This window comes from Volvox carteri (genome assembly GCF_000143455.1).
Source record: "Volvox carteri f. nagariensis unplaced genomic scaffold VOLCAscaffold_1, whole genome shotgun sequence".
NCBI classification, from domain to species: domain Eukaryota; kingdom Viridiplantae; phylum Chlorophyta; class Chlorophyceae; order Chlamydomonadales; family Volvocaceae; genus Volvox; species Volvox carteri.
Genome location: NW_003307545.1, coordinates 2,114,125 through 2,136,154, shown reverse-complemented (window position 1 = coordinate 2,136,154; position 22,030 = coordinate 2,114,125). Strand labels below are relative to the sequence as shown.

The following is a 22,030-nucleotide window of genomic DNA, read 5'->3' as shown; positions in this document are numbered from 1 at the left end:
CCATCCATGGCCGCCCCCACATCGGGCAGCGCAGCCACCATGCTGCCCTTCAGTACCCCCGGCACGGTGCGGCCCAGCAGGCGATGGCCCTGTGGAAAGGACGCCGCTGCGAAGCGCGCCGTGACCTCCCACTCACCAGCCAGCCAGGCTGGGTAAAACAGTTGGCGATCGCGGTTTCGGCGCGACCACGCGACGCCAGGTTGGAAGATAGGTGCGCGGCCCTCTAATTGGGCGAGGAGGTCGGGGGCGGGGGAGGGCAGGAGGGGCTGCAGGAAGGAGGAGAGAGAGGGGGTTGGTGGAGGGGCGGTCTCCGCAGATATGGCGGCGCCGGCGGTGGCGGCTGGGAAGAGGAGGGGAAGGGGAGGAAACCAGCATAGGGAAGAGGGGGACTTTCACAAAGTCGTGTCGTGCTTCGTTGTATGCTGTCTTCCATCATAAGATAAAGACCAGAGGGCTGCGAGCGCGGGTTTTGGGGCCTGCTGCCCGTTGTGGTTGCGGCCCCGGCATCACATGGATTGGCCCAGACTCACCAGCCTGGCCCAAGGTCGGGATAACGCCAGCAGCTGCCGCTAGAAACTGCCGTCGGTGTAAGAACCTGCTGCTGTCAGTCTGGTCCCTGGCCGAAGCATAGCGACCGGTTGGGCTCCTGGTTCCGGAGCCGCAGATGCTGCTACTGCTACTGGTACTGCTTTTATTGTTGCCGCTGGTATCAAAGGCTACGTTATTGTAGGATTGAAATGTGGAAGCAGTGCTCAAGGGTGTCGTTTCAGGTGATGTAAGGGAAGATGGTAGGAGGCGCATTGCACGTCGCCAGTGGCCGGGACCGTTATCCGCAGTTTTGTACCGTCGATCCTTACGATATATGTGAGACGTGTGAGTCAACATAGTTGTTCTCCAACGGAACTGCTAAGCACCTGGTTTGGGCGTGCAAGTGCGAGAGGAAAGGCTGTGGCGTTATGCACGCATATGTACTGATTTGTTTAACATATCTTCTGCATAGATAGATAAATGCATGGAGTCGCTGTAACTCCTGGTGCGTCCGCAGGATCCGCAATGTAAGCATCATACTACGGCATTTCGTTGGAGACAACGACCACTGGTAGCTGGTAGGTCACACGATCGAATGCGGCATTAGTTGCAAGTATTAGACAACCCCTCACTTGAGATGTTGATGCATAGGTTTAAACCCTTTGGGACATCGCGGCCATCGGCCCGAGCCTTGAAGCCAAATATCAAGGGTGCGCCTTCAACAGCAATCCACAGCAATTTCTTAATAATGGAGTTCATCAATTGAACATATCCCACTTGACTCTTCAGGTTGCAGGACTTGCAGTAGAGCGCAGGTTGTGCGAGTGCAGGCCAATGCGAAGGCAAGCAAGGGGTAATCAGGGACTTCAACTTTTTGGAAAGCACAACATGACGATCATGTCCAACTTGTTCATATGCTAGGCTGATTCTATCTTGGCCAAGGCCAAGGCCAAGTACACGGAAGGGGACCGGCTGCAGGCGATGAAACTTTACGAGGACGTCCTTAACGAGGTGCGTATCACATACCCTACGTCCATCTCCTCCTCAAACCCTAAATCCCCTGCCCATCTACAACGGCCTGGTCTGGATCGCACACCCTATCAAACTCCATACGACGAACGTGCAAATCGCCAGCTCGCTTCCCCTTTGACCAGCGGCCTTGCAACGCCAGCTGCAAGTCGTTCCGTGCCTGTTCCCAAGTCCTCCTCTCCTCGTTACATCCTCTCCCTCCTCGCTCCTTGCCCTTCCCACGGTTATGTGGCCGGTGTGGCGCCCTGCCGCTTGCCCACGGAGGGTTGCAGGAACCTACCCCCGAGCAACGGCGGGCGGCACTGTTCGGCGTGACAGCCGTCCATGCATCTTTCGGTGATGTGGAGCTGGCGCAGATGACATTGCGAGGTATGGCATACGATGTGATACGGCAGCCGCTTTTGCATACAACTGTATTCACGATGACTGTGGCGAAGTTGGCATCGATATGGACTGCTGTTGTGCCGCGTCCTGTGCTGCTATGTTGCTCGTGTTGCTTGTGTGTGATTAAGGACGATAGCGGCTTGCACTCTAGTGGTCGTTGTCTATCCATCCGCGCACCACAGCAGTATCTGTCTAATCCTAGAACGTCCGTTATACCAGGTACCTGTTTCAATCGTCAGTGATTCGTCTTACCCCACCCCGACATCCATGCCATCTATCCGATGGTCCCTTCAATCCGTGCCGTCCATCTAGCTGCCCATCCATGCATCCATGCCATGCGGCACCTCCGTACTCCCCTTGCCGTACCTGCAGAGGGACTACGTAATGGCCTGGACTACGAGAAGGCTTTGGAGGACCCCAGCTATGTACAGATGGTCACATCACCCCAGGCAGGGCCGGCCAGGGATCCAGGGAGGCTGAGTCAGGGGTCAGGTGCCTGCGGACCGGAGTGGGTTGAAGCGAAACGTAACACCTGTGTGTCCAAGGATTGCGCGTGGTTCGCGAAAAAGGGAGGGATGGGCGGGTGGATGGCTGACGGATAGGGGTCCAAAGAAGCTAAGTATTTTAGCAATGAGGTCTAGGGTGGCGCGAGAAAGTGATGTCTCCATCTCTCCACCTCACCTCACCCTACAGATTACCATCCAGCTCAGACGGTTCGCGCAGCAGGTGCAGATTGCAATGGCCAACCGTCCGCCCACGGAGCGGCCATACGGCAGCGGGCGCTCCCGACCGGCTTCCACGGGTGGCCAGGACCTGGACTCAATCCTGGGGTCAGCCGGTGGGGACACGGCTGAGGTAGACACGTCCATCGGGGGTAAGCGGTGCTGTGCTGGGAATAGGAACACTGGGCATGTATGTGGAAAAAGACGGATAGCCGGCGATACTGAGAAGCTTTTCCTAGGCTTGTTGGCCGTGTGGTGAGGGTTCCGGTGCATTGGTGTGGTGCGGCAGGGGCCCGCACAATTGGTGCTAAGAGGTTGAAGGAAGCCACGTGGGGTTGGGGTTTGAGGGGAGCCCGGGTTTGGGTGTAATCTTGAGATGAGGCCGGGTTAGGTTCGACACGTTGCGGGGTGCAGGAACCTGCCTGTCCCTTGCCCTCTTGCTGGGCTCCTGCTGCAGCTGAAGATAAGTTAAGGTGAAGGTGAAGCTTCAGTGTGGACTGTGTTTTTCATGGACAGGACGGCGCCGTGTATCTGTGCTTGGTGACTGACTCCTTGCGTGCCATGATGAACCCGGCGAATGACTAGGTCTGATGCGGGTAGCGTGGTAGGTTGACCCGTGATAAATAGATACTTAACAATTGATGATTGATGAAATGCATGCATGCTACCTTTTTCTTGTGTGCAGGCATTGCCCGGCGCGTGGCGCTGGTGGTGCTGGTGGGAGTGCTGATGGGCACGGCGTTGTGGTTCCTGGGGCTGGAGTATCTGTTCCCTAAAATCGACTGAGGGCAAGGGGCAACTGCCTCCTGACGGAGGCTGGAGAACTCAACGGTAGCTAGCATGGGGGGGAACTGAGGGCCATGTGTGGGGGCTGGTCTGCCGCCGCAGCAGCTGAAGGCACGAAGCTTGCGAGTAGAGGGGTTCTTACTGCGTGTTTTTGAGGAGCGTCTTTTGGGGCGCATGTGGGTGGGGGAGGATCAGGTTACCGGGATAAGGAGCAGTCGGGGCCGTTCAAGGTACGTTGCGCCCGGGGTTCAAGGACCGGGCAGGGAAAGACTAGGAAGAGCTGACTGGTAACAGCAGAGGTCCAAAGCATACATCCTTGGTCGAGGTGGCAGGATATCTTCTGGTATCCACTACCTTTACAGACTCGTCTCAGTGCGTTTGTAACCTCTATACGCTTATCGGCCCAACGTTTTCGGGCAGCTTCAAAGCTCGGATGCTCGGACTTTCCCGAATTATGGCGTCAGGCGCACCGTGCGTGTGCAATGGCGTTTTGCGGATTGAGTGGAGAGCATGTATGCGGAGCTGCCTAAGAAGGTGCAGGTTCGGGAGGTACCGTAGGGTCAGTAACGTCTTGGTACGCCATAAGAAGGTCAAGGCAAGTGTTTGCCATGGTGTTGGTAGTAAGGATGGTAACAGCAAATGGCCCAGACCACAAAAGGGTTGGCGCAGTGCTAACAGGCGGCTTACAGGCAGACTTGCCAAGCTCATCGGCCACTGTGTGCTGGCATTCGTCTTCGGCTGTTAGCTTACACCGTTTATGGGCCCCGCACCCGCACGCACGCACGCATGCACATTGACGGGCTTCAGGCCTAGTGTCTCCGCATCCGCGAACAAGGTCTCCAGTACAAGAAGCATCCATGATCCAGTTCCGACTCCTCGTGAACCCATGTGTGCCAATGCTGAGAGCGCCTGGCACATGCCGAACAGCGCACATGCGTAAGCTAGCCCGCCCACCTGGCCATTTCGAGTCGAACCTAGTTGGCTATCAAACTGAGACCTTCCCTCTCCTCTCAAAAACCGCACACGCTCACTGTCACTCATACCACCCTTTCATAATGAAGCTCCATATACTGCTTGCACACGACGAAATCGCGTTTTATATTGGTCTCAGCCGTAATGTCACTCTCTCCCACATGCAAAGCAGGGTTAGACCCACTGCTGACGTCCAGCGCTGGCCGTACACATCAAGCCACGTTTTTAATTTTCTCCACACGGAAAAGACAGGTCAGAACCATTCCCCGACTGCCGAAAGACAACAAAAATCAGTCGGGTAACACGCGTGTTTCCAGGCAGTTGCCCACCTCTCAATGACCCTCGCCGATAGGTCGACAACGGCCCGGGCCGGCATAGTCCCTCAAGTCATAGTCCCCTTACCCTGCTTCCGATTGCTGCATCTAATTTTTCCTCGCCTGGCATCGATGTCGTTAATCAGCAGCACCGTTAGTCTTCAGTCGTCGCACTTTTATGCCCTAGCAAGCCGCATGCGTGGACCATAAAAATGGCACGCATGGAAACGGAACTTTTACCTTGCTTTTATCAAACATGTTTGCTGACAGTGAAATAAAAGGGAGAGAAGAAACGGACTGCGAGAGAAAGTAAACAAAGAAACACGACCAACATGGCTGGATTCCACTAAGGCCTTGATCCCTGGAACGCATGCGCCGCATCGGCAGACTCCAGTCCGGTTCCACGAGCATTGATGCGCGTGTTTACATTCAACGCCTGAGAACCCGAGTCTAGGCCTCCTGCTGGGCCAATGTTGCCAGCCTCTAGACAGTCGGGATTTCTCCCTCGATGCTTTGAGGACGCTCCTCAGTCCGCAGGCAGGGGGTCGAGGACTCCAGCTCGGGCCTGCTCCAGAAGCCGCTCCATCTCCTCCTCTTTGCTGCAGGTCAAGGAATTAGGTGTGGTTGTGAGATAGAAATCTGGTAACCACGCCGAAAGCAGAGAGAGAGAGAGAGAGAGGAGCTCCCAAGAGAATGTAACTTCGCAAGGACAGCAACGAGTCTTGGAGTCAACTAACCATTAGACCAACTCCCACGTACATTCCTTCATGGACGGAAGGACTGGATGGATAGGGTGGTAAGGTAAGCCAGGGGTGTGACAGGGAGCCAGGAAGGATGGAGACGAGAACGTTCTTCAAGCAGGCCTTCTCATTCCCACCCCAGGGCAGATCTCAGGAACCTCTGATCCGCGTCCAGCCATGTCAGCCTCAGAAGGCGGACTTTGCGCGCGCCTGCACACGCACCACGCACATACCTGTACTTGGTCCAGATGATAACTCCCACCAGCACCAGGACGATCGGCACCTGCGTGCCAAAAAAGGGCACATCGATCGTTAACCTTCTCATCCCACCTCATCTCCATTGGGGGTTACAACCTATTTGGGTCCAAACGCTCGACAAACGTGATTACAAGTGACAAGAGGTTCGCACGCATGCAATACCCTTACCAGCACAATGGATGCAACAGCCGCCCTGGTGTTGGGCGCACGCTGCGGCGTTACGACAAGTGCGTCATGCAACTGGCACTCCTGCGACTTGTAAGTTGCAATGCTGAGCGGGCCCACTTGGAGCCGGGTGCCATTCTGCAGGTGCACGGCACAGCACGGCACGCCGCAGTGCGGTCACTTCAGCAAAGCCAGAAAGACGGTAAGTGAACAAGGCAGGGGAAACCAAGCAACGGCAAAAATTCAACCATGCAGCCAGAGCCAAAGCAGGGCAGGGGGTTCGGGTGGGGGAGTGAGGGTGCGCGGGCCCAACGTGGTGCCTAGCAAGATAGCATGGGCCCCGACACGCCTCTGTCACGGCCCTTGTCCATGTCCTAGCGCGCTCATAGCTCTGCTGCCTTCGTTCCCATATATTATGGTTGGCTTGCGGACATCCTGCAACATATGCGAAAACGCAACACGCGAAACCACCTGTCCTGCCAGCACGCCGTCGTCCACCTATCCATCCATATTACCTCCCCAACCCTCCATCAGCTTTCGGGTCTTAATCGGGCCTTAATCGGGCCTTATCTGGGGGAAGTCGCATGGTTTTCCGTCCTCCTCCTGCGCCTCCCAATGCCACTGCATTTCCGCTACAGTCCTGTCTAGGCTCAATGCATGAGCCGTCCTCCTCCGCATCCTCACCTACCCATCCACCCAGCCCGGATCTGCGTTTTAGCCTTAGTCGGCTGTTCTTCCTTCACTGAATCGGATCCAGGCCTGCGACGGCATCCGCTGCTTACCCAATACATGTCACTAGTGGCCTTCTGAGCGTAGGGCGTCAGGCGAGTCCTGGTGCTGCACGTGGACACGTTGTCGCGGGTGCGCGCGATGCAATAGTCGAGATCGGGCATGGCGGTCGTGGGGTAGAAGGTGATGTAGTTGAAGCACAGCTGCGGGGCAGGAAACGTAGTGTGCATGGTTTGGGAACGGTTTTGGGGACAGCACCGGCAGAGTAAGGGAACAGCCGACACAGAAGAAAAACAACGCATCAGGCTCGACTGGGTGGGGTGCTAAGGCAGATTAGACCAGACCGCGTCTGCCGGTTAAGTTAAGAAATAAGCGCATGTATGGGAATGGGTTAGGAAGGGGCAAGTCACGAAAAGCAAGTCCGAGAGGCCATCTGTATCCCTTTTTCACGTCATTACCTGCAGGCCCCTTTTAAACGTTTGGGGCCACCACAGCATGCTGCCTCTACAGGACGGCAACTTGCCCAGGGTCCTCCACCATACCCCAAGCCGGGTTTCCTTAGCATGCCGTCAGCAGGCCTTGGCAAAGAGACCCCGCCTCACCCTCACCTCACTGCCTTTATCGTAGCCGAAGTAGATCATTTTGGTGGCGTTGGAGCTGTCGTAAGTGCACACGCTAATGACGGTGTCGTTGGGCAGCAGCGTCCGTGACTCAGGAAAAACGGCTTGGAAACCCTGAACCACGGGACGGGACGGAGGAAATATGCGGTATAAACAGTCTGGTAACATCAGCTTCACAGGTCCCACCCCTTTGGGACAGGTCCCAAAGAGGTGGGAGAGATCAGGAGGGCTGTGGTGGCCAGGTAGGTCAAGAAGCGAGGCGGGGACAGCAGTGCGCTCGGATGGGGCCTCGGATGTCACCGCTCCAGGCTGCGTTAATAGGTCTCAAACAAGCTGCCCGTGTCTATAAGTGAGCTAGCACGGACATATACATGACCGCACAGTATTCGGGTGGCGGTATCCATACTGGGGCACATATCAATGTTATGGGTTTCCGCAGTTAACGGGTTCAACCATTGCCGTTCCGGCGACTCTTCAGGAGCTGTATAACATTGTGCGCTGCGCAATGGGAAAAGCTCGGGGCCGTTCAGCTCTATCAAACCTGAATCCACTCTCCTGCAGTTGACCTTGTGGCGCTGCACAGCTCACGACCCTCAAGTTCCCTACCCCGGGGCAGAACCGCTGCTAACCAGGCATGATCCCGCCCCACACACACGATCACCAACCCCACTACCACTGCCCTGTCTCACCGCGTACTTCTGGTCCCAATAGTTGATGCGGCCAACGGGCATAATGGCGCTACCGTTGCGGATGTGCCTCGTTAGCATGCTCTTACCCTGTTGCAAAACGGAGAAACAGAAGGGGGAGCAATGGCGGACACGGTGTCGGTAGTGAACCGACCTGCGGTCAAAAGTATCTATCGCCAGTATCTAGTCGTCCAGCAACCTGTCCGACTGCCCAGCTGCCGACCCACCATGCCGCCCATGACGAAGAAGTTAGACACGAGCGTCACAGGCGCCAGCACCCGCTTCGCGGTGCAGTCCGAAGGGCAGATGTTGGGCAGCGCCTGGAAGGAGTCGTTGCCGGCCGGGATGCGCATGTCGGTATTTCCCACTGTCAGGACGCCCAGGCTGGCGTTTCGCAGCTGTGGCGTGTACACCAGGCTGAAGCCCGACGAGTCCACCTGATACAAACAAGGGCGTCAGGACGAGCTCAGGGCAAAGAGCCCAGGACCGTGGGTTAAGACAACACCGTGATCGTGGTGCCCGTACCAGCCACACACGGAGACCACAGCAAAACACTGAGCCCCACTCCAGGTTATGTCTCCCAAATCAACCTGATACATCTCACTGCTTTCAGCCCCCTCATCTCCTCTCCCCATTGCCTCTATTCGAATGGTATGCAGCAGGCCCCCCAGGCTCCCGCCGACGCTACTCCTCGCCTCAACCGGGCTTCTCAAGCCGCCGACGCGGAAGCACATGGGCCCCCGGCCTCACCTGGCCTACCACACCGTCCGGGTTCCAATAGACCACCTGCAGCACCATGCTGGTTGCGGCATCTGCACCGATCAGGAAGCCCGCCTCCGGCGGGGCCTCGAATGGCCCCGCACCGGGCGCCCACACAAAGTTGAGCGTCTCGCAGCCCAGAGGCAGCGTCCCTGGCAGCCCCGGCAGCAGCGTTGTGGCCGCACTGCAATCATACGGCACTCCGTACGGCTGCTTCGGCACGACGCCCGCGGCGCACACGTAGCCCACCATGCGGACCACCATCGGTGTTGCGGCGAAGCCCTGGTACCGTACTACGTGATACTTGGTTGTGTTCGGCAGCGCCAGGTTGACGCAGGCGATGGTGGTGGAATTGGGTGGCACGGGGTAATTGGGCATGGCGAGGCGAGCCGAGGCCGCCTGTGGAACGCTTACAGTTGCGTCGATTGAGGTGTTGACGACGGTTGCGGTTGAGTTGGCGGATGTGAACAGCCGTACACCCGGCAGGATGCCCTTAGTGAACAGAAAGTTCTTGGCTTGGTCCCAATTCGTGTTCCAGCTGTAGCCCCAGATAATGGACCGTTCCACATCAAGGTAGACTGGAGTATCCTCATCATCGCAGGAGTCCAAAGGACGCTGAATCGCCGCAAATGTGCGATTATCCTTATCGAACACTGGCATGGTGGACTGCAGGGATTTGGGTTTCACGGATTGGGGATTAAACTTGTCGTGTGCGCGAGGTGAACAAATCTGTCCCAGGGAATGTGTAATGATGCGCGGACAGTGGACCTGGGACTGCGGCGGCGGAGGTGAACTCTACCGCAGCAGTTTGGCCGGAACTTGGCGTGGATGCAGGGCAGTGTGTGGACCGGGGTGAGCGTGCGTGTGCGAGGGGTAGGAGGGCTAGGGGTACGGGCTGGGCCCCAGAGCGGGGATTCGCGTAAAGGAGCTAGTGATAGCAAATTTCCAGGTCAGGACTGAGTCTTAAGTACGGTATGAGGTGTCTAGGAATGGAGCTCCATGACTTGAGCTTCGGAAGGCATGGAGGGCATCGACACGGCCTACACTGGGAGCAGCACCCCAGGGAGCCCGATAAGAACAACGGTACAGCAGATCAGCAGAGGTGTTGGGCCCTATGTTTTGGGGGGCGCTTTTTGCTGTACAGCAGCTGCAAAAGCTCGGCATCCCGTCCCCTGTGTGTGCCTCTGTACGGTGTATGCCCTAGCGCGTGATCCTGGCCCCGGCCGTGGCAAGTATCCATGACTGCTCACCATGATAATATTCTGTTCCTCATCATAGGTAGGGGTCAAGTCACCTGTGGTGTAGTAATCTCTACAGGTACAAACGGTTGCGCCGTGTTCAGCAGCGGCACACCAGTTGGGTCCATTTGCACGCTTGCACCTGGGCTGACTTACCCAACGAGCCATGAGGAGCCTTGGGTAGGAAGGTATGAAACACTATAGTCCACTCCCTTCATACCCGCCTCCGAAATGCCGATGGCTATCCAGTCCATGTACCCATCACCATCAGCCGCGAGCTCCAGCGTCTGGTTATCTATTATCTTCCAGTAAAGGACAAGGTTTGCATCTAGTTGTAAGCAACTAGGATAATCATCTTTTGTAAGGAACTGGTAGCAGCTTGCCGCATTGGCCGAAGGCGAAGTGAGGACAATCGCCGCGAGCACCCCAGCTACCCAGACACCGCGCAGGAGGCGGGCCATGGCGCCGGGCCCCCTCCACCTAGTGAAATGGCAAGGTGCCAGCTGGTGTTTCCTGTTTTCAAGCGTCTGGTCAAGAAAGTTTTGACACCAAGAGTTTGAATGCCAATCTAAAGATCAACAACAAAGTTTTAGGCCAGGCAAGTCCAGCTGCCGATTGCGATTTTGGACAAAATAGTTTGGAAGGGCTTGGAAGTTGTTGTACAACTGGAATGGAACCTCTGTCCTTGATGAACGTACAAAGTCCTCAGATGCGCAGATAATCTTTTTATGTTGATGCATATACAAATTTAATTTTGGATGCTCATCACTTCTTGAGCTTTTTGGGCTGTTAGACATTTACCGCGCTATTCGCCCAAACAAACAACAGATACACACCCTGGCCTGGCCCCTTCTGTGCTGAGTACGTGATGCAGATTGTGGTGCGCTGCTGATCATAAACTATGGAGCCACAAACCGTCTCGGAAATCCCGGTAGGTTGGGGGTTCGCTTCCAGTCCCCTACACCTGTGGCTGTCTAACAGTTCATACAAATACAGGAGGGCGTACTCGCGCGCCTCTTCTACACGGCGGGTGCGGTGGCTGGCTTGGCCGGTGGCGTACTGGAAGTGATGACAAAGCTGCTGCACGCTGCAGTCCAAGTAGCTATTGCGAATGCAGCAGTATCGACACACGGATCCAAGGTTAGATCGGGAGATTGCACAGGCTCCCGGGGCCTGCTTCGAAGTCCGGTCGTTCTGGCCGTTACCTCCGTCAGCACCGAACGCATGCGTTGCCCCGCACATCACTTTCGAGAAGGCAAGCTTCCCGAATTACGCCCATCAGAAATGGAATTATTTTATTGCAAGTTTCTCAGCGCAAACGTCTGCAGACGCCTAGCCCGCCCTAATGACCCGATTGCTCCAAACCCCCGTTGTCCTTTGGGAAATTTCCAGCATCTCGCCCACGGTCACGAGACTCGTTGCCAGCATCAGCAGCAAGAGGATCACGAGCAGCAACAAGAGCAGCGACCGAGGTTAGCGTTCACGTTCTTGCCACGGCTTGCAACCGCTCCTCCTGTGCAAGCGCCCCAAAGCTCTCCGGCAGCCCCGAGTACACCGAAGGCAGACGACCCGTTGCCCCATGCGCCTGTCGACATATCTGGTGTGCCCTCGGCTGCTACCTCCTGCCACAAGAACCCGTCCCAGGTAACGCCAACTGCTCCGCGGGCCTTTATCGCTGATGGCACCTGGACATACCAGGCTACTTCAAACCTCAGCGACGCGGCCAGTGGTGAGTGCACCCTGGCGGTCCCAAACAACACGCCAGCGGCTCAGCACGATCCCAACGCTACTGCCACGGCGGAGCTTGTGGAGCTTATCGGCCTTGGCGCGATCGTATGCAATGCTGCTCTTTCCGATACAAGCGGTGGCTGCGGTGTGACGGAAGTAGCTCCAGAAGCTACCGTCATCCCAACTGTAATGACCGTTGATGCCGATGCCGATGAAACAGCCGACAATGACCCAGATGACAGTAGCCTTTCTCTCAGTGCCGCAACTCCGGAGGGTGAGGCATCGACTTCTGTCGAGGTTCCTGCACCCCTGGCGACCTCTGGGCTCTCCGGTGACGCCGCTGAACCGCTGGAGGAGCCCATCCTACATTCTGCTCCCTTCATTGTATCATCTCCTGTAAACCCGAACTCTGATAACGAAGCCCCAATCCATGGAAATTCACTGGATAACGCCTCTGGACTGGGCAGTGTAGGACCGGCGCCTGTCGTTGAGCCCGAGCAGGCCTTCCTTTTGGTTCCGGAGCTGGTTTCGGGAGTTACACTGCAGCCGGACAATTCCCAGTTGCTATCAGCTAGCCGTGTCGTTGCGGGCATGCGCGAGGGCGATGAGGCCATGCGCAATGAGAGTGGTCAGAGCGGCATCATGGCCGTGTCGTGTGGGACAGCCGGTTTGGTGGACCCCGTCAGAGATGCGCCAACGTCGCGAAAGCTCAAGACCGCATCTGCATCAGTGTCGACGACATCCTCGGCGTCGATGACGCCCGGAGTGTCGTACACCCAGCGGCTGGAAGGAAAGAGGCAAAGTAGCCGTCGCAAGGGTGCCCACAAGGCCAAAGCTCACTAGGCAGTGTTGTTAGCTCTTATGTTAGGAGGGGAGGGCCCTGGATTCTCCCACCAGATTCGAGCCGATCGCACGCTGCCTCATTTGCGGCAATAGGACGTAGCGGGAACAGCAATACAAAAGGGGTATGAGGGTTGCGTATGGCATGGGATACATCGTACAAGTACGACTTCTGAGAAAGCGCAGCTCAGTATCGTGACGCTTCCTACGAATCGCATTACACATTAGACGGTATTCCTTTTATGGTTATGAAACATTTGCTCGCCATTCGTTCACCGCCACGGCACGTTTTTTATGGTTATGGGCGATTGTGTTGCATGGACTTGGGGCTCGCTGAGTCGCATGCAGTCTTGGTGTTTGATCGTAATAGGGTGCACTGCGTTATTGACGTTGCTCGGTTCGTGGTTTGCAGCACCTTTGGGCAAGGAATTTGGTTTTGGTGTAGGTTATGACTGTCACGGTTTTGTTGAGGAAGCATAAACCCTTTACGTCTTGTTTTGCGTGTGTCCACGTTAGGACTAGGTTTCAGTGTAGCTTGCTCCTCCAGTGTTCCCTATGTGTGTGTGTGTGTGTGTGTGTGTGAGCCTTCGGAATTGTTATTGCTGTAGAAATAGACCTTCAAATTTGGGAGGAAGGGATTGCTTGTGCAGCACTGCACAAGTCGCTGCAGGAGCTGTTTCACCAGCAGGAGTAGCGACTGCAAGGGGACACGTTTATGCTGCTCAGGGCTTGCAAAGTGGTGGCGTTCGGCTGGGAAGTTCTTTGTTGTTTAGCGTCGTGTTTGTAAACCCACCTTGTTTTTGTGCTGGGGGGTTTTGCTCGTTCTGTGGGGGATTTTGTGTTGTCCTTGCCTGGACGGCTTTTAGCATACCGGGGGGGTGTTATGTGGCCGTACGGCGGTAAGAATAAAAGTAACACACGATGTCGCTGTCGGTTTGGTAGGGTGGAGGACCCTTACGTTCAATCGCCGTGATCTCATCTCGTCGTCTGCGGGGTTCAGAGCTCGCTGCACTCCATTGGATGCGTCCTACCAACGCTCCACACTTTCCAGTGTAGTAAAGCCCGACTGTGGTAAAGCCTGAAGACGTCCGAACGACACGCCGGTGCACATGGGCTGTAGGGCTTGACGTGTTGTATATAGGAGCATTATGCACGGGAGATTTTTGCGATGAGTTGATGTTGTGCTTTTCATCAAAGGTTGGTGTTGCAGTTCGTAAGTTGTGAATGTTCGCATGGGTAGATTTTGTGTCTTGTTATATATTGAGGTGTAGGGGAAATTTGCGATCATAAGGGAACATGGTGCCGTCGATCTCTGCCTTACATCATGTATGGGTGCGGAATCTTATGCGTGTAGCATGGTGTTCGTTGAGGAGGTCGGAATGCTTAGTGATGACGACGACGTCCGCTATGCAGAAGATGGACACGCTTTGAATCTTTAGGGATGATTTGGAAGGAAGGAACCTTATTTTGCATATATCGACGCTGATTCCCGCTAGCCATGTGCAAAAGCTATTATTGCTGCTGCTATGATATACAAAAAATGGGGGTGTACAAGGTATCTCTGTTTAGAAAGGAACATTGCCTATGTCACTGCGCAACGTGAGTAGAATTTTCTGCAATTACGTGAGAAAGTTTGTTTAACTCGTGCGGTGTGTGTGTTTCTGTACATTGGAGTTGGTGGTGTCGGACTTACCCTTATGGTGCACGTGGATCACTCCATCTATGATAAAGGGACAAACCATTGTCAACCATCTAAGTAACATGACATCGGTACGTATACCACGATTAAAGTTACCACTCAGCCTTTCACTTTCATAGTGAATTACACCGCCTCGCATGCCCCGAGATCATCGTTGGTTTGTGAACGATACAAGCGGAACCATCATCCTCTGGTATTGTAAAAGCTTTGGGACTTTGATGGACACGTCCATTTTCAGACCCAACGCATCAAGTTCGGTCAGCAAGTTTTACTGCGCTCAGCGTTTGCATCGTTGGCAGTAATCAGCTAGTCATCCCTACTTTTCCTCCCCCCTCCCAATATGCCTCCTTCCTTCCAGTGCGACGCTCTCTTCGGTCACCGTTCACACACAAATATAGTATATGAATAGGAAGCAGGTTGGTAATGACGATCTGCGCAACGACACCACCATGTCGCAAAAATTGCAGCACAGCGCGCAGAGACACACACATACGAACAAGTACAAGAGCAAAACTCTGGCGTTAATCACATTTTTTCGTGCATTTGGTGCCTCGAACACGTCTTACTGCACTTCACACGTGCACATGTCCCCGAGCATATCCACATCACGACATCCCCGCACGTGTTCATGACGCCCAAGTAAGATACTCCCAGCTCGCCAAGCCCTCTTACTGCACTGCTCTCCCTCGCCACATCGCCCGTCATGGCAGTGAAAAATATATACAGCCCATCCCCATCAGCCGCCGGTGATGCCTTCAAGTCCGCCCGTCCATCTTCCCGAGTTTCCCACCAGCCCCGCTCATCGCCCCGTCCCCCCCAGCCCCCCTCCCGCCTCCCCCCCCCCGTCTTCATCACCGATAATGCCCTCTGTGCGACACCAACGTGAACCCCTCCCCTTTCCCCTCCCCTATGAAAGGGCAAAGGCAATCGCTCATTCAGCATTCTTCAAAGTCCTCTCCTAGTCCATCACGCCTGCTAATCCGCTTCCCCCTTCGTCCAGCCGCCCCATTACCTTCACGTTGTCTTGCCCCTTATCCTCCATGTAGCCCCCCCCCTTCCCCCCTTCCTAGTTCTCCTTCTGATCCCCCTGGACTGCGCTAGGCAGCCACATGTCCCAAAACCCCCGCGTCTGCAAGTCGAGGTTACCCCCGCACAGCACCACACCCACACGCTGGCAGCCACGAGTGGCGGCACTGGCACCCCAGCCGGGGGAAAGTACGGCAGCCAAACCCACGGCCCCGCTGGGCTCCACCACCAACTGGAGGGTGTTTGTCAGTTTGTCAGGGGTGGGGGAAGGAGAGGGAAGGAAGGCACGAGGAACAATAGGTGCACGTGGGCTACGATTGAGGAAGGAGAGAGAGAGGGGGGGGGAGAATTACGGGAAAAAAGGGAGATGCGGGTGGGCCATGAACCAACTGCAAATGTGAAGGGGGACAAAGGGCATATAGGAAGGGGAGGAGGAGGAGGAGGAGGAGGAGGAGGAGCCCAACAAAGACACATCCTTGAAGAATCGTCTTCCTCTCACTCCCTACCCTCAACTACCCCCAACGACCTCGTTCCCTAGTTGTCGTACCTTCATTCTCTCCATGATGAGCCGCATGGCCCCCACAATCTCCGCCTCATCCACCACCACCACACCGTCAACCAAGTCACGAACCACAGGCCACGTCAGATCGCCCATGCGGCCTACGCGTGTGGTACCGGCCAGAGGGGAATGAGGAGGGAGAGTGGGAGGCAAGGGCGGGTTGGGTTTTTTTGGCAACAGGCGGGGCCGGCGACAAGGCAGGAAATATACGACATTGGACAGCGACGTGTACGACAACCGCCCATCTCACCCTGCAATCCGTCTGCAATGGTTTCCGTACGGGCGCACGGCACCAGCCAACCAGCAATCTTGGCGAGGGCCACATCCGGGGAGCGGTTGCTGCCGGCGGGTTCGGCCGCGACCACCTGAAGTGAGAGACCGGTTGGCGGTTTATGGGGCGTTCTCGGGCTGCGCGTTTGAATTTAAGAATTTGAATTTTGATCTGAATATTCAAATTTGAATTTTTGGATTTTGGCTAAATCACTACCACAATCGATTTTGCACCCTGAGGAGCCCGAAGAGGACCCTGTTCTTGCCTTAATTCCTGGATTGATGGCTTTAGCTGCGAGTGCCATGCCGCTAATCATTCCGCCTCCGGATATGGGCACCACCAACACATCCAGATCAGGAACCTGAAAAGAGGTGGTGGGGGACAGCAAACAAAAACCGCACCAGGACAGTTTTTGAGCGGGAAATAGCCTCAGGGTAGCTATTTCATACAAACGTTGCAAAGATCGGGGAAACGTGAAACAGATGAGAAGAAAACATGGTAATGTACACCCGACGCAAAAACCTGTGGAGTTTATGTGTAGCAAAAAACACAATGATAACAAAAGCACTGTACAACTATGAAAAACGACCGTCCGACAGCGCGTCAACCACCACAACCACCGCCGCCATGGCCCTCACCTGCTGAAGGAACTCAATGGCAATCGTACCCTGCCCCGCCATGACCGGGCCGTAGTTGTACGGCGGCACCAGTACGGCACCTGTACGGGCTTGAAGCTCGGCACATGCGGCTTCTCGGGCCTCCATGGTGGGCTCACAGAAGTGCACCTCACCTGGAATGGGAGGTCAGCGATGCGGAGAATGCAATGACCGAAGCGCTGTGTGTCTTTGTGTGCATGTTTGTGTGTGACAGAGAGAAAGAGAGAGGAAGAGGTGAAGGGCAGAAAGGGCGTGTAGGAAAGAGCACGTGTGCATGTGTGCCTGGTTGATCGCTCGAGTCTTCATGTGTGCTTTCGATACGTGCGTGTGTGTATGTGTATGTCTATATGTGTATGTCTATATGTGTATGTCTATATGTGTATGTCTATATGTGTATGTCTATGTACTTCGTTCCAGCGGCAACCGTGCGCAATGCCCAGCCCGACAGGCAACACAAGAGTATCAGCCCAGTGAAGAACATCCCATCCCATCCCAACGCAAGTTAGCTATGCCAAGCCAAGCTAAGCCAAGCCCTCCAGGCCAAGCCTGGCCCTGGGCATGCTCACCCACCGGCCCACTCACTCACTAACCTCCATACTCGATCACCGCATCGACTTTGCATTGCGGCGTGGTCCTGGGAACGACTATGTGGGCAGGAATGCCACGGAGCTTGGCCGCCAGCGCCAGCGCGGCAGCATGATTGCCGGAACTGCACACGGACGCCAGAGTACAGCGGGGATGTACAGTGAATCGTGTACAAATGCAAAGCAGACAACTGCAGAAGTCAGGGATGTGTACATTGTTTAAGGGACACGTCCGATCTCTTTGAAGCACACACACCACAGGAGCAGAAAGAGTTTTCGGGTTCCAGGCCCCGAGGTGCTCTATACTCAAGAGCCCAAGCCATAGCAAATCAAACGCAATGCTTGCATGGTTTGCGGTCTCCATAGATGTGGGTATCTCATAAGGCAAGACGGGAAAAGGTCGTGGTAACAGTTGATGGCTGCCACAGTCAGCAACTCACACCTGTGGGTGACCACACCGCGCTTGGCGTCCTCATCACTGAGCGAAAAGACACTATTGCAAGCCCCACGGAACTTGAAAGCGCCCCTGAAGTATGGAGGAAGAGAGCAACGTGTGCCGTTGCTGGACGACCTTTGGTGCTCTAGCATGATTGATCAAAAGACATTTCGCCTGTTGTGAAAGCCACACATTTCAGGCAGGAAACCTGATCATTCCTGCTCACGTTTTCTGGAAAGTTTCGCATTTGAAGAAGACACTTCTTCCAGCAAGCTTGTCGATTGTCGAGCAGGTCTGAACCGGCGTTCGGTTTATAAAGCTGCCTATCCTTGCCGCAGCAGCCTTGATCTCCTCATAACTAGTGGCATATTTACCGTTCTCCATTATTTTATTTCACACCTGCTACGCTTGCAAAAGTTCAGCTTAAATCGCAGCTTGATGAGAGGGAGAGCTCCGTCCACTCTGCGATGCGACCGAACGCCACCTTCGGACAATCCAACTGCAATGAACAACACCAGAAAATCTTAGCATGTGGGTGCCGTGAACCTCGATGCTGCCGATGAGTTCGTACTGGGTCAGTTGCCACAACCGGCAACTGACAGTGAAATAGCGCATCCAACTATCCGCCAAACATTGCCCAATGCTAATAGTGGAGCGCAAATGGCGACAGCTAGCTGGATCAGCAAGAAAGCGATCATGGCCCGTGACTTGTTCTTCAACATTGACCGCGGACTTAGGTCGTCGGGCGGCCCTTCGGGCCGCATAACGCCTTCGTATAACGGCGTATGATCCTATTTCTGCAAGCAGGCTGGCTTCGGGAACTCTTTCTGTTTTCGGGATTTTCGGTACGACCCGAAGCGTTTGCCGATGTCTGCATCCAAGGCGCGATTACAACAAAAATTCCCAAGATCCCAACAACCCCCTGCCTGTAATATAATAGAGGTCCAAGGTAAGGTACAAGTTCAAAAGGCCATCCGCGCAACTTCACTGAAGGATGACACCATCCTCCAAAACCTGCGCGCGAACCCATGAATGGCAACCGACGACGACATGCAGAACTTCTTTACTCTGCCTACAGCTGGACAAACAATTCAGGAAATACGCCGATATCAACGCCGCCGCACTCCACAAATTTAGCCCCTGAAATCCGCAACTCTTCCTCAATTCCATTTCCCCCAACACCTTGACAAACTCAACTCAACCCAAAACCTTCCCCCTCACGGCCCTCCCTGGAATCAACTCACACTCTCGCGTTCTCGCAGCATCAGCACCACCACACTCGCTCTCACCATCACACGCTCCTGAAAACACACATATAAATGTGCCACATGGCTGGCTCATCCTCCAGCGATTTATCTTACAGCTGCGACACCTCCTCCTCCTGCAGCACCTCACAGCATCCCTTTTTTTAACAACAACAGAAACTTCCCCCGTTTCCGCCCCTTCCACCTCCCACCCCTCCACCCCGTCACCCCACCTCCAAGGGGGGAAGGCGCGAGCTTCTCGCCAAAAACTCCCCTCCCCATAAAATCTGAAACCCTACCTGGATTAGAACCCGACGACGAAAACCTGTCTGTAGCTCCAACTACCCAACAACCACTTCCACCTTAGTACGAGGACACCTTAGTACAAGGGCCTCCAAAAGAAGACCCCAATTCACGATCTGTCCGGCTGCCACTTCCATCGCCATCAACATCGCTGCTCAAATCATACTACTTGCCGTCCTCCTGCCCAGCCTGTGCCGGCGCCTGCCCCTCGCTATCCTTATTCGTCACATCCTTCGTCTTCTCTGCGCCCACCGCCGTCGCCGCCGGCCCCACCACCGCCATGACCTGGCCCTGCGCCACCTGCATCCCTGGACCCACCATCAACTGCTGCACCACCCCATCCACAGGCGCCACCACGCTGTGCTCCATCTTCATGGCCTCGAGCGCCAACAGGGGGGTGCCTGAATAGGAAACAATGGTGGCGGCGCGGCCCAGGGCAGCAGAATAATGCGTGCATGTCTGTATTTCTCGTTATTCTTACAATTCTTATACAATTCTTAAAATGCTAAAGTGAACGTATATTCACAGTTGACAGGCGAATCTAATCAGAGCCGAGCCGAGCCGAGTGGTCGGTGGGTCGGTGGGTTGGTGGGTCGGTGGGTCGGTGGGTGCGTCGCCTGGGATAATCCTTCATGAAGGCCCGGGCGTGTGTGTGCGTGTGAGTTATTGCCCCCGTGGGTTATTGTCCCCACTCTGATCCGGCGTGGTATCGAAACACGACACGGTACGACACGACTTGCCTGCCTTGACGGCCGCTCCCTCCGCCGCCAGCACCGCCACCACACGGCCCGGCATGGGGGCACGTACCGCACCCCCAACACCCCCACCACCACTATCACCACCTGCAGCCGCTGCGCCCGCAGCGCCCGCCTTGCGACTCCAGGTGGGCTCCAACCACCTGCAACCGATGGCGAAAACCGCAACCGCAACTGACTCAATAACCGTTGTTAGCAGTACAGATACGGGAAGCCAACCTAGCCAGTCAGCACTGTAACCCCCCCCCCAGTCCATGGTGCCTCCCATACACCTCAACACACTACTCGGCTCAAAAGTTCCATCAGTATATTTTTTAGTGATATAGTGCGATATGCGCGATGTGCAAGTCCACATCGAGATTACGACTACGTGCGCGATGTAGCGTGCCGCACGGCTGCTCTTCCCCCGCTCTCCTCCGCCATTCGACTCCCTTGGGTGGGTGGGTGGCTGGGATCTTTCCGAAGCGAAAAGAACAAAAAGAAAAAAAGAAGCCCCGGTCAGCCCCATCCCAGCTGCATATTCGTACATATTCGTACATGATCCTCACCACAGCTATCCACCATTGCGTCCCCAGCATGTGCACCCGCACCCGCACCCGCCTAGGAAAGGAAGAAGTTGTTGCGAGCTATGAGGGTGAGCGTATATCTGCACTGTGTGCTGTACCTGTACGGCACCGTACTCACGTGAAATGGTAGTGCTCCCCGTCCAACCACATGTCAAGCGCCTGCTCCACAGGAATACCCGCGGCGCAACCAGAGCCGCTGTCGTACATGAGCACGTGTGCCGTACACTTGCGCCCGCCGATTTCCGCCGTCAGCGTGTCGCTGTTGACAAGTCGGGCGTTACGAACCGATACCTCCGGTGGGGGGTTTGACGATGGGGCGGTGGCGGCGGTGGCGACGGAGGCGGCGTGGTGGCGGGGATTCTCGCCGGCAGCCGCGCCGCCGCGGTCCATGGCCGCCTCGCTCTGTACCTGTGTACGGCATATCATCGGGGGGTTGCTAAGGCATGCGGGATGTACGGCATACGGCATCATCTTGGGTAGTTATGGTAATTATAGCTTGGCTCACCCTGGCCCCTAGCAAACTAAAATGCCAGCCCAGCCGCACCCCAACCAGCACCAGCAGCATCCATCTTACCAAAAAGTTCCCGGCGCCCTGTACGACAAGCGATGTCCGCAGCTGCGCACCCTCGCCGCCTTCCGGGTGCCGTACAGTGTACGTACGGCGGTGGTCGCACCAGAGGCGCTTGCTGTCCCCAGCTGCCCAGGGCCCCAGCTGGGCCGTGAGCCCCCCCGCCCCCTCCGCCTCGGACTGGCGCCTGACTGAGAGCAGGTGGCGGGCTACTGCCGCTAGCGCCGCCACCTGGAAGTGGCAGCAGAGCAGTAACAGTAGCATTAACAGTAGCAGCAGTAGCAGTGGCAGCATTAACAGTAGCAGTAACAGTGGCAGCACAAGAGCAACAGCGAACACAGGAACAGCGGAAGTAATGTCAGCAGTGGCACTCACGCTTTTAGCGTAGGCATGCTGCAAGAAAATTAAAGATCTCATCAAACTATCCCATGTACCGTACACTTCCGTACAGCACCGTACGTACCTCTGGCGGTACGTGTTGCGGCGCCATGAGCTCGTCTTTGTATCTCGAGATGAATGCCGTATTCAGGTCGGAGCCCCCCGCGGCCACGAAGGCCGGGTGGCTGGCCAGGCGGATCAGGAAGGGAACGTTCGTAGGCAGGCCCGACACCTGCGATATATTGTACGGCAGCAAGCGTGAAAAACACACACCAGTACGACCCCTTTCCCCTCCCCAACCTCTTTCCCCCCTCCCCTCCCCTCCCCTCCCCCTCACCACCCGTGTCTCCCCCCCGGTCCTATCCTCCTGCCTGTGTGTTTCGCAGCGCCTCCTCCATGGCCTTCAGTGCCGTACAGCGGTCGGGTCCGTGCACCACCAGTTGGCGATCATGGGGTCGAGAAGGTGCCCACCGCGTCGCCCTGACAG

General features: G+C 55.7%; 7 protein-coding genes across 7 annotated transcripts in view; 2 read left to right on the top strand and 5 right to left on the bottom strand.

Moving 5' to 3' along the window:
- VOLCADRAFT_127341 (uncharacterized protein) overlaps nt 1-885 on the bottom strand; it is a gene marked incomplete at both ends in the record, with an annotated part of 4,023 nt that extends 3,138 nt beyond the window's left edge. Inside the window, 2 exons of the mRNA XM_002945700.1 lie at nt 1-340; nt 531-885. Of these exons, the coding sequence (XP_002945746.1) occupies nt 1-340; nt 531-885 (695 nt within the window). The remainder of the gene's footprint in view (nt 341-530) is intronic.
- Nucleotides 7-3,845, top strand: VOLCADRAFT_120180 (uncharacterized protein; the record flags this gene model as incomplete). Its single annotated transcript, XM_002946055.1, has 6 exons — nt 7-66; nt 1,450-1,539; nt 1,830-1,926; nt 2,314-2,366; nt 2,635-2,815; nt 3,349-3,845. 6 exons carry the CDS (start codon nt 7-9, stop codon nt 3,447-3,449), a joined length of 582 nt encoding a protein of 193 aa, XP_002946101.1. The 3' UTR covers nt 3,450-3,845.
- A 1,416-nt stretch (nt 3,846-5,261) lies between these two features.
- VOLCADRAFT_102718 (protein monooxygenase) lies at nt 5,262-10,391 on the bottom strand (the record flags this gene model as incomplete). Its single annotated transcript, XM_002945699.1, has 10 exons — nt 5,262-5,334; nt 5,709-5,758; nt 5,902-6,036; nt 6,681-6,830; nt 7,236-7,361; nt 7,937-8,023; nt 8,161-8,370; nt 8,684-9,358; nt 9,943-10,003; nt 10,087-10,391. 10 exons carry the CDS (start codon nt 10,389-10,391, stop codon nt 5,262-5,264), a joined length of 1,872 nt encoding a protein of 623 aa, XP_002945745.1.
- Nucleotides 10,392-10,831: 440 nt separating this feature from the next.
- Nucleotides 10,832-12,705, top strand: VOLCADRAFT_102717 (uncharacterized protein; the record flags this gene model as incomplete). Its single annotated transcript, XM_002946054.1, has 3 exons — nt 10,832-10,861; nt 10,912-11,070; nt 11,563-12,705. The coding sequence occupies 3 exons, from the start codon at nt 10,832-10,834 to the stop codon at nt 12,499-12,501; spliced, it is 1,128 nt and encodes a 375-aa protein (XP_002946100.1). The 3' UTR covers nt 12,502-12,705.
- A 2,558-nt stretch (nt 12,706-15,263) lies between these two features.
- Nucleotides 15,264-18,113, bottom strand: VOLCADRAFT_127331 (serine/threonine dehydratase serine racemase; the record flags this gene model as incomplete). The annotated part of the gene is made up of 8 exons (XM_002945698.1): nt 15,264-15,455; nt 15,771-15,883; nt 16,033-16,147; nt 16,319-16,414; nt 16,692-16,843; nt 17,300-17,418; nt 17,736-17,819; nt 17,956-18,113. The coding sequence occupies 8 exons, from the start codon at nt 18,111-18,113 to the stop codon at nt 15,264-15,266; spliced, it is 1,029 nt and encodes a 342-aa protein (XP_002945744.1).
- Nucleotides 18,114-19,441: 1,328 nt separating this feature from the next.
- Nucleotides 19,442-21,775, bottom strand: VOLCADRAFT_86022 (uncharacterized protein; the record flags this gene model as incomplete). Its single annotated transcript, XM_002945697.1, has 5 exons — nt 19,442-19,677; nt 19,969-20,174; nt 20,716-21,005; nt 21,103-21,189; nt 21,629-21,775. Coding segments are annotated over 5 exons (966 nt in total), but the record flags the coding sequence as incomplete, so codon positions are not given.
- A 127-nt stretch (nt 21,776-21,902) lies between these two features.
- The window catches only part of VOLCADRAFT_101577 (uncharacterized protein), a gene marked incomplete at both ends in the record, with an annotated part of 3,963 nt that continues 3,835 nt past the window's right edge, over nt 21,903-22,030 (bottom strand). Inside the window, one exon of the mRNA XM_002945696.1 lies at nt 21,903-22,023. Within this exon, the coding sequence (XP_002945742.1) occupies nt 21,903-22,023 (121 nt within the window). The remainder of the gene's footprint in view (nt 22,024-22,030) is intronic.